Genomic DNA, 11,114 nt, shown 5'->3' with positions numbered 1-11,114 from the left:
AAAAAAAAAAAAAAAAAAAAAAAAAAAAAGCAATAAAAAAGTTTATCAAAGGTTGCTTTTAGGTATCATAATGTATGCAGCACGCTGCGTTCTGTGCACATGCAGGCTCCAAGTTGCACATCTCATGTGTGTGGGGTGATCACAATTTCCATTTCCCAATTTAGATTCGCATTCGAAATTTAATATCCTAGAAATTGGTCTTAAAATGATTAAACAAAGGCTGATGATACCTAAAGACTGCTTTTGTTTTTACCCGCGGAGTGACTATTCCCCTTGTCACATCTCGCCATTTCTCGAAATCTGTTCCCACCGCACTGGGGAAGTGACTCTTAGGACCTAGGTCACTCAACTACAACGGTAGTTATGGAACCGGTTTTCTAACACTGGCTGGTTAGCCACCCACACACACTGATTAACATTAACACTCGTCTCGTTAATGTGATCATGCATCTGTACACATTTCCACATGCACACTGCGCCAGGAGTGGGAGACCTTGAACTGCAGAGCCCTGACACGGTACGACCCGCCTGGGCAGGAGAGAGCAGGGCAGAACCTCGCCCCTCCAGCTGATACCGTCCGGCTCGTCATCCTCAGGGGCACGTGCGCCCAGTCCTTCACGGCCTCGGGGCAGCCAAACAACAGGCATCAGTGAAACATGCACAAACCTTACCAAGAAACACACATTTCCCATTCAGAGAAAGCCACCAACAGTGTGAGCCACATCCACTGTGGTTCAGAGAGACCAAAGTTGCTGGGTTCCATTTATTTTCCCCCTGTAATTTATCTTTCAATTTTTATTTTTTTTTTTTTTGGTCTCCATTTCAATTGCAACTTGATCCATTTCAGTTCAGGAGTCAAAAATCACCTGCTAATATCGCAGCCGTGATGGCATTATAGAACATGAGGCACAAGCATTGCCAACGGGGGGATGTAACAGCACAGACAAGAGTGACATTACAGAAATGGAGATGAAAGCTTAGGAAATGAGAATTAAAAAAGACAGAGTGTCACTGCCACAGTGCTTCCCGTGAACACTGTGAGACTTAAGCATTAACATATGGGACAGACAGTCTCATTTTAGAATGTCTTTGATAAAAGTTATTTGCTTGTAACTCGAGACCTGAGGTAAAGCCACCAACACCTACCTGCATGGGCTAGGACGCTCCCATCACCTGGTAATTTCTATGTGTATGTATACATATATATCCTGTTGTGCACAAATTCCTTAAAAACTGAACAGGCAACCATAATAATCCAGCATAATCCCTCTCTGATGTACCAGTAATTCACTGGACCTGAGCAAGCCAGGCTAGCCAGGGAACCTCCCCGCTTATACCCAGGCACATCCCCTTCCCAACCCATTCCCTGAGTCTCTATGAGTCAGCACAGAGGGATTTAAGAAAAAAGAAAAAAGAAAAAAAAGACAAAAGAGACATCTTTTGGCGTTCAGTACTTGTCAACCTAAAGGAAGATGAAGGAGCAGAAAAGCCTGTTCCCACACTCCTTGAATTTGCTGTCTCTTCGTAATGGCACTCGTGGGTGTGGGGAAAAAAGACAGAACCACATTCTCCATCTTGAAGAGTCTCCTAGTACCTCTCCCTCAGCAAGACAAAGAGATACACAAGCTCTACTCAGCACCACGGAGGGGACAGGGGGGGAACCAAGACCCTTGTGCAAGCTGGAATCTTCCCCTCCCTTGGGAAGCAAGTTGTTAAACGGGAGCATCTGCAGTTAGAACAGAGTGCCTAGGAACTGCCAATGTACTTTACTCCCCGGATGATTAAATCCAGAGATATTCCCACGGACATCTCATAAGATATGAAGCACAACACAAATTTAAGGCAGGGAATTGTATTCAGGGTCCACTTAAAAGAAAAAAAAAATAATCAGGAAATGAAACAAGTTAAATTTTGAAATGTTAGATCCGCTGCATCGCGTCTAGAAGCACTTTGCCGATGGTATTGCAACAATGCTCATTTGCATCGGCAGAGTATTTGGCTCTTTTTTATTTCGGTCAATTTATTTTATTTTTTGTTTTTTTTACAGTTTTTTTAATTACTTCATGCTAAATTTGACCTCGTGTGAGCTGTGCAAGGGAACTGTTGGTTATTGTGCCCTAGCATGCTGCTGCAACACTGGCAGCCCAATGCTTACATCCCAGCACGGGGGCACTCCTTACCTTGCCGGAATTTAATCAAGTTGTTTTCAGGCAAAGCTTTCTAAATTTTTAACAGTTTATCTATTTGCTCTAGCTGCCACCAACACCGAGCTGACAGAGGCTCAGTAACAGTAACCCAGAAAACAAGTGGAAGGATGTTGGGCTGTTCCTCGGGGTCGCACACTGCAGCAACGTAATTCCCCCGCCTGAGGGGCGAGCAAGACGACATCTGTTATTCCAAGAAGCGCTCACCTCCTAAAGGGGCCTCGCACACACCGATCCCTTCGGAAGTCAGACTTTGCATTTTCCTGCTTTGGGAACAGGGAACCTTGTGGGACAGCCCCGGTGGAAGAGGTCCCATAACACCTACAGGTTAAACTGTAATCAGGATAAAGGAGGAAGAATACCAGAGCTGATCTCTTCCCTCTGTTCTTCGATTCCTTCATTCTGGTGAGAAAACCTTCGCTTTATTTTTGACTTGCCACTACAGAAACTGGTGACATGATGCAGGGGCCAGGCAGCGGTACTGAGCGGGACCCTGTGCCACAGACAGACCTACTGCCAGCTCTGGCAAGGGGACAGAAGGCCCGCATAAAACCACCACCTGCTACACCTCCCATCCCTCACACACCGAGCTACACTGCTGGGAAGAGACTGCGGACTGTCCCACACACCTTCACGGAGCAGCTCAGAGAGCAGTCAGCAACTGACGCATCCAAAAACCTGACGGGAAACACGCTCGTGCCTCCTTAAAACTGCGAAGCTTCTCTCCACCAATACACAACAGAGCAGAACTGTATTTACTGAGTAACACTTAGGATTCTGCTGGAGCAAGAGAAGAAACATGTCGCTTTAAAAGGGCACGAAGCCTCCCGAAGGTGATGAGGAGCATGGCATACTGACTTGATCAGCTTTACACCTCGTATTATTCCAGGAGAAAGCATTCCTCGTCCCTAAAACAGCACAGCAGTAAATACCGGAGGAAAGAGAAGGCCAAAACACTTCAAATCATGATGCTGTTGACTTCCCGGGTGTGTTAGTTCTCGCTGTGTTTTGCAGTAGGACAGGAATCTCAGACTGACAGGACAAAAGTTTCTCCTAAGTAGCCTGTTCCTACATTCACAACCAAAGTAAAAAAAAAATAAAAATTGCTTAGATGTGTTTTAATTTTTAATTTTACTTGCACTCTCTGCAGGGCGGAAGAGTGCAAGCTGACTAGGAAGAGCACGCTTCCAGCATGCCAGTATCTGGAAGTCTGGTCTGCTCATCCGTGCTGGGATGCAGTTGTCAATCATCTGATTTTGCTAGAGCACAGTCACAGCCACTTACCTTTGCAAACCATCCTCAAAGCAAAAGATTGTTTTTCCAAGGGGTGCCATATCATGTGGGCACAGACACAGAGAGGAGACTCTTTGGCTATGCAGGCCAGGATGTCAACAGATCTCTCGGGGAAGTGTGGGAATAGTGAAACACTTGTGACATTGTCAATCCGGGTGTTTGAGCGACAGCACCTCCAGCCCTGTGTCCACATCTCAGACTGTTCATGTTCTTGGACAGACTGAGGGGGGGAAAACCTCTAAGCCAGAGAGGCTGTTTGGGGGTCTGGGTAGGTTTTTCTAAAACACCAGGTGTTCGTGGAAAGACGTTCATGGGAATTAAGGCACCTCCAGACCTTTAAAAATCTGGACTGAGATATGATTACAAAAGGGAACAGCACGTAGCAAGACAGATGCATCCAAGTACCTAAAGCTTGATAATTTTAAAACCAGTGGAGTTTGTCCCCATCAAAGACCATCCATTTCCCTGCGCTATCCCAGAGACAGTCAGTGGACAGTAAACTGAATCTATGCGTTTGGTTGTACACGTAACAGAATGTTAATCAGAGTTACTTTGACCTGAGGATTTTCTGGACATCTGTACCATTCACCTAAACTTACAGCACAAGATAGAGAACAAAACACACCCACACACAAAATTCTGCCTAGAAAGTGCATGGTATACAATTAAAAAAAAAAATAAATTAAAAAAATGTTTTCCTTGAAGGTTTGAACCAGTCCATGAGACATGTAATAGTTCCCCAAACCTCTGATTTCCCCCCATCTATATAAGAAACTATCAGAGTATTGACATTTTCCTTAATATTGATCATCAACTTAACAGCATCAAGCAGGATATATGAGAGTCTCAAAAATGGTTAGCAGTTTTGCCACTGAGACCTTGTTAGTTTAACTGGGCCGGACAGACGGGACTCTGCAAACAGGCTCTCCTACCGACTTCTGCTTGGCCTAGTGTTATTTCAGTTTTTATGTCATCCCTGTCAAAGCTCTCCTCTGTGGCTGTGATCCAAACTCTAGTGCTAGATGCACTGGAGCACTGAGCTCCTGCTACTGCTCTCCTAGACAGAGACAAGACCATGAATAATCTCATCCTGTCAAAACAGGTCCCCCAGTCATCCTGTAGTGAGAGCCCACGCCAACAGCTTTTGGAGGCAATGAACAGCTCTCTCGAAACACTGCAGGGACTTAGACCAGCCCTCAAATCCAAAAGATGCTAAGAAAGAATTAAAGGCTGGAAAACTTTGGCACCATGATTAAGAAGTTACAGATTAACATCCCGGTGAAGAGATGACATCAGAGAAGCAATTAAAAAAAGCTCATTTAGGAAGCTACAGCGCGGAAAGGCAGCTGTGGGGACGGTGACAGTGGGTACCTCTGTTGCTTTAAGACTTTCACAGTCTATCAGCTGCTGCCTTCACACGGAGTCAGAGCTCCTGGTACGTCCAAGTTAGCTGAGCCTCGAAGCATCCTGTTATTAGAAGATCATTAATAAGCAACAACTCCTTGCTCCTACTTTTTTCTGGGCTTTCAGCTATGCCTCCTGATAACTTGTGCAGCTATTATGAAATATCTACAGAATAGAGCGCATCCTTATCTTGTTTAGTTAAGGAGAATCATAGCCAATAAAGAAAAACAGCACTCTCTTAAAAGAAAAACTGCTAATTATTTTTGCCTTTTAAGAACAAAATGGTATTGATGTGATCAACGAAACAGGTGAACACAAAGGCAGCCAGGCGTTCGTGCTTCAGACACATGCACTACTAGAATACAATACAGAAGGGCAAGAAGGAATTAACAGGCTCATTTTGGTCCGCTGCATCTTTGAGAGATAATACCCCGCGGCTCTCCACCTGCCGCTCTCCCCGATCATACCATCATCGTGACAGCACGGACAACACTGCAGTCAGGGTGCTCGTTCCCACCTCTCAGCTTGCAAACTGAAGGGAAAAACCCTTTCACAAGCTTCCTGCAACTGTAGGTCCCTTTGGAAACTCCTCTGAAAAGGATCCAGGCCCTACTGCTTTCCAAGTTAACTCAACTCAGAGTGATACCAGCAGGAAGCAGAAAGCACATCCTCAGCTGCTATGGACCGAGAAGGCTCTTGGTACCAAAGGACACCCATGGCACTGCTTCAGCTGGATCTGACCCTTCAGCAGACAGGCTGTGTAGGACCCCACGTGTTCTCACTACAGAGAGGGGAATCACCGTGATTTCCACGTGCATCTGCATGTGGCTACCGTGCATGCTGGCTCAGCAGAGGCAGACAGATACAGGCTGCACCCATCCCGGCAGATGAGACCATGGTTTTGGGAAAGGTTATACCTTCTCTTCACTGCTAATGTTCCGGGTGGAAGTTCTCCAAGTGATGGAAGGGATCGGGTCCCCAGACGCCTCACAGGTCAGTGTAATCTGGTCCTCCAGCTCCATGGCTGTTTTATTCTCCACATAGGTGATTTTGGGTTTTGCTGAAAAGAAAAAGCCTTCGTTCAGTTGGTGCTCCGAATGAAGCTTGTCTGTCAACAGCAACAGGCTGAAACAAGCAACACTGGGGAAAAAAAGGCTTCTGAATTGGCACAAGTTTACTGCTACGTGGGGAAGGGAGCAGAGGGACATTGGAGAGGAGGTGTGGTACCTCCTTGCAGAACTAGGAGACCTTTTCTAGACACACTTACAGATGAGGCTTATAAGACAGGACTAGAAAAGAGTAGATCTGAAGCAGAACCCATTTCATGCCGTACAAACCATCAATTTCTGAGATTATCAGCTAAATCTTCCACCTTGCTGCCTACTCTCTCTGCCCCAAATTAGCCTTTGGATAAAGTAGCTTTGTCAAGTGGCTGGCAGAGAGATGGGACGGACAGAATGATATTCCGTAACGCTCCCAGACTCAGGGAATCAGGAAAGCTGCTGAATCACCCCTGCAAGCTCACGGTCATTTGCCCAGTGGTGGGTGCAGTTCCCCCCCCCCGGCCAGGTTATAGCAAGTCCCACTGAAGTGCTAAAGCCCTTTTAACAGCAGCTTTGGTTGGATTAGGATTCAGCCCTCTGGGCCAGGAAAATATTTCAGGTACCATGAGAATCTCGCACCACCCCTGCACAGGACTGAATTTCTTTTATCAGAGAGGAGTGGAGTCGGCACCCGTTTCAGACACGCACACAGCATCATGGTGGCAGAGGTGCACAGCATCGCTTGGGAGAGAAGCAGCTCTGGGTAAGACACATCAGCATTAACTGGGATAAGTAAGTTACTCCCAGCTTGCCCTAGTGAGCCACCAATAGCCAGCGGGGTGGGAAAGGGGGGACAGTAAGCTCATGGTTACCAAAGACTTTGAGATGAATAGTGGCATCCTGCTCGCCAGCCTTGTTCTCAGCAATGCAGATGTATTCTGCTTCGTCACTCTTATCCACCTTCTTGATGACGAGCTCAGACCCATCGTAGTTAAAACTGTATTTCTCTTCATCATCAGCCTCTTCTATTTGCTCTCCATCCCTGCAGGGCACAAAGCACACTGGCTGTGTTGGGGAGCAGAAGCGAAGGCTATTTAGACTTGTTAACACTACAAAGGCATTACTACGCTGAAACTCCTCAGACTAGGAGAGCCCACCACCTTTTCCCTTCCCTGTGGGTTACGAAGTTTACATTTTGATCCATTCCCAATCCCTCCTGCCTTATGGCTCTTGGGAGCTGAACCTTCCCCCTCCTGGCGCAGCCTCTACACAAACACCCCTGAAGGTGGCTCCTGTCCTTGCATATCGAGGCAGCACTCCGAGCTGTCATCAGCTATTTCAACATTACAACCGTGCTCGTAACCTTCACCAAAGGCTACACAATTTCAAGAACAGCACACCTGAAGTCTGTATCAGTGCCTGACAGTGAAATTTAGACCCAATAAAATGGAGAGCAAGACTTCAGGTGAGGATCTTCTGGCACGACAAATACAAGTTACAGCACCCATTGTTGTGTTTCCCCACCAGTGCAACAGATGATAATAAACTGACCCACGGGATGGGTCTGGTCAACGTGAAGCTTCTTCTCTATTTGCAGCTTGACAAAGGATGCAATGGGACAGGGAAAAAAATTGATACTTTTACTGTTATTCTCATTTTTCCAGGCAGCTGCACTGGTTTTGGCTCAGAGTTAATTTTCTTCCTAGTAGCTCATATAGCGCTACATTTTGGGTTTGCGACCAAAACAGTGTTGATAACACGACACCGTGTCAAAGGGTTTTCTGTTTCTTACACCGCCCTGACAGCGAGTAGGCTGGGAGCGCACAAGTTAGGAGGGGATATAGCTGGGGCAGCTGACCTGCCTAAACACCTGCCTGACAACGGCAAGGACCGAATGGATTCCTCACTTTGCTTTGCCTGCACGCACAGCTTTGCTTTATCTGTTAAAATGTCTTTATCTCAACCCGTGAGAGCTTTGGGATTTTACCCTTCCCCATCCCCCTCGAGAGGCAGGTACTAAGTGGTACTTAGCTGCCTACCTGGATCAACCCCAAACCGAAGCTAGCTGCAATTCCGTTATAAGGCTTTTCTTTCACTGGTGAGAAAAATTAATCAATCTTATTCCAGTTAAAACGCTGCTTTCCCTCCAGCCTGGTTTTCCAGGCCTTTGTGAAAACATCCACGCTCACACACAACCAGGACATTGTACACAGCATCTTACTTTGTCCACGTCACGGTTGGCTCAGGAAAGCCATCAGCATCACAGGCTAAGGTGACAGACTGGCTGAGGTTGGCAGTGGCGTTCATAGTGCTCTGCCTGGCACGCACAGAAGGAGGTACTAGAAGAGAAGGAATCCACACTCAAGTTAGAAAGGACAGGAGATGTGAGCAAGCGTGGGCCCTGGAAGGCTCACGGTAAATCTCTCCAACACACAGAGATGTCCCGAGGAAGCCAAACCCTTACGCCATCACCTGCAGGTTTCAGTCAGCAGGTCTGACGCAGGATCTCTCCAAAGCAATCGGCACAGGGAAGGAAAGGCAGGGAGTGGGGGGATGCACGGAAAGGCAGCATTGCGGGCAAAACCACTTGAGGCCCAACAACATCAGTACCTCGCTCGTAAGTCATGAGACACTTAAGGTCTCTCTTGACGTGACAGTTTCCGGTAAACACCTGGTAAACAGTCGATTTCATTGACATTTTTACGGGACACAGCAGCAAAAGACTAGTAAGCTGATGGCAAACCGCGAGTGTGAATCTGAAGTACCAGTGCCATCGGCAGCCTGGAGCGCGGGCGCTGCACACCCTGTCCCCACTCCGAGCTGCTCACCGTTTACAATGACCTGAATATCTTTGAAGTTGATCTCCCCACGAGCCAAGATCCGGCCCTCACAGCGGTACGTCCCTTCATCAGTTTTCTTGATTCCCCGGATCTGCAGGTAGTTGTTGGACAGGACTATGAATCGAACTAGAAAAGACAAAAGGAAGGTTCGTCCAGGCATCCTGTCACCTGCAGTGAGCTTTCCTGAGGTGGTTCTCCTCTCCTTGCCCTTTCTGGGTTGGGACAAGGCTTAGTGTAATAAAATTTCCCTTCCCATCATTTAATGGAGATGCTGCTGTAACTGGATCTGATGTTGCCAAGAACGAACCCAGATGTGGGTGGCAGGCAAACTGCTCTGGTGCTTTGTACCATAAGTACACAGAGGGATAAACAGACAGACACACACAAACACATTTGCGTTTCATTAGTACCAGACAACAAGCAATCTGTAACTTGCCCCTCCTGCCCAAGGGTGGCAGAGTTCAAGTCTTACAACAGTTCCCTTGTGCCTGCAACAAGCAGACGTGGGAAGCACCGCTGAGGCAGGGATCCCAACTGGAGTCAAGGCTCTGGGGTCCCCTCTGGGGTAAAATGCCCCCCTGGGCATGACAGTCTGCAGCATTTTGAAAGGAAGGGAAAGGTTCTCGGCAAGCAGCTTTTAGCCCCTTTTCCTCAGGAAGACTGGAGAGTACCGCAGCATGCAACTTTTCTGTCTAATGACATTTCTTTTATCCGAGAACCTTTTCTCACGTTCCTTGGTCTATTCCAGCGTCAAAGCCTGATGGCCTTTTCTGTGGGAACGTTATTGCCGTGCCACTGCCAAACCACAGCACCTTGAATAACTAAATTCACATCCTAAGACCTAGTGTTAGGTACAGACTGCTTCTCTCCTCTCTCCTGAGCCCCATTTTGTTCTCCTGAACCCCTTGCATAAGCCTGATTTGAGCCCTGATGGGAGATGGACATTTGACCCCTGAACGGACAAGCACCAAGACACCTCTTGTGCCTTACCATCTTTTTTTAGGATAACATCCCTGCCTTTGTGCTTCCAGATGATGGTAGGAGGCAGCGAGCTGACCACATCACACACAATCACAGCATCATCCCCTTCCTTGAATTCCTGAGGAGTGGGAGCATTCTTGAACATCAGCTTTTCTGGAAACAACGGAAGGAGAAAGTCACTGCAGCTTTCCCAGCACACCTCAAGCTGTGCTCCTGACTCGAAGCCTGAGGAGAGCAAAGACACCCCAGAAGACATGGTCTCTAGAAATCTTCTTGTTCCCAGGGGAAACAAGTGTGCCTGACTCAATGCACTGCAACACAGGAACCTCATTTCCCAGCCTGCCTCCCAGCGGGCCGAGCCAACACTCCACCCAGCTCAGAGATTTCCCCACACTGCAAAGAGAAAATGTGAACTTGGAACTGCTCAGCTTTCCAGAGGAAAGGGAGGAGCTGCTGTCACGGCTCTGCTGGACAACACACTGATGGCTTCTTATAAACCCTTCCGAATGTGTGATCCTCTTTACTCAACGGGAGTCTTATCTCGTAGCATGTTTGACAGCCACAAAAGCTGCTCTCTCTGTTTACTCCTCCCAGACATTTCTGATACGCTAGAACCTTCTCCTTCTAGCCCTTGCCCTCCTGTCTTTCAGAAGGATTTAAGCAGGAGACGTGCTGGGAATGCCCTGACAAGCCATGCTCCTAGTTCCCACTTACCCCTCACAACCAAGAAAGGAGAAAGCTGCATCTTCTTAACATCCCCTCTTTTCACCCTCCTTCTTCCCCTTTCAAAATAGCCTTTTCTAGGAAGGTAAAACAGTTGCCTCCCTAATCTTGCCTCATACATGTGCAAGGTAGACCAGAAAATAGCCTCGGAGCCGCTCTCTTACGGAAAATTTTCACATTGACGGTGGCCTCGGAGTCTCCCTCCTCCACGCTACTGACAACGCATTTATAGATGCCAGCATCATCGATGTTGGCGTTGTAGATGGTGAGGGTGGAGGAGAAGTCATCATTTCGCACCACCGAGATGCGCTGTTGGTTCGGCGTCAGCTTCTCACCATTAGGGGAAAACCAGGAAATGTCTTTGTACTTGGCCTCCCCTGCCACTGGGGACAATAAAAGAAAACAGAGCAAATTGAAATGAGATCCCAACAAATCTGAGCAGAGGGAATTAAATACAACCAGTAGCATTACGCGGAACACTGACCCAGGGGAAGGGCTTCTGGTACCTGAGAAGCAAAGGAAATTCTGTCTCACAGCACTGTGAGTGGGCAGCTCCTGCCCTGCAGAAATGGTACTTGGTTGGCTTTCTGTTCTAGAGGGGTTCACTCATTTTAGTCCAGCATGGC

General features: G+C 47.4%; 1 protein-coding gene across 2 annotated transcripts in view; it reads right to left on the bottom strand.

Moving 5' to 3' along the window:
- The window catches only part of NCAM1 (neural cell adhesion molecule 1), a 57,221-nt gene extending 46,379 nt beyond the window's left edge, over positions 1 to 10,842 (bottom strand). For both annotated transcript variants that reach the window (XM_026863642.1, XM_026863641.1), the window contains exons 1-6: positions 10,653 to 10,842; positions 9,775 to 9,918; positions 8,773 to 8,910; positions 8,166 to 8,283; positions 6,817 to 6,986; positions 5,819 to 5,961 (exon numbers count right to left, since the gene is read on the bottom strand). In XM_026863642.1, the coding sequence (XP_026719443.1) occupies positions 5,819 to 5,961; positions 6,817 to 6,986; positions 8,166 to 8,283; positions 8,773 to 8,910; positions 9,775 to 9,910 (705 nt within the window). In that variant the 5' untranslated portion in view covers positions 9,911 to 9,918; positions 10,653 to 10,842. The remainder of the gene's footprint in view (positions 1 to 5,818; positions 5,962 to 6,816; positions 6,987 to 8,165; positions 8,284 to 8,772; positions 8,911 to 9,774; positions 9,919 to 10,652) is intronic.
- Positions 10,843 to 11,114: the final 272 nt, after the last annotated feature.

This window comes from Athene cunicularia, assembly GCF_003259725.1.
Source record: "Athene cunicularia isolate RWA chromosome 24 unlocalized genomic scaffold, athCun1 chr24_part1, whole genome shotgun sequence".
Classification (NCBI taxonomy): domain Eukaryota; kingdom Metazoa; phylum Chordata; class Aves; order Strigiformes; family Strigidae; genus Athene; species Athene cunicularia.
Note: the sequence above shows the minus strand (reverse complement) of the source record. Positions and strands in the feature narration are given on the sequence as shown.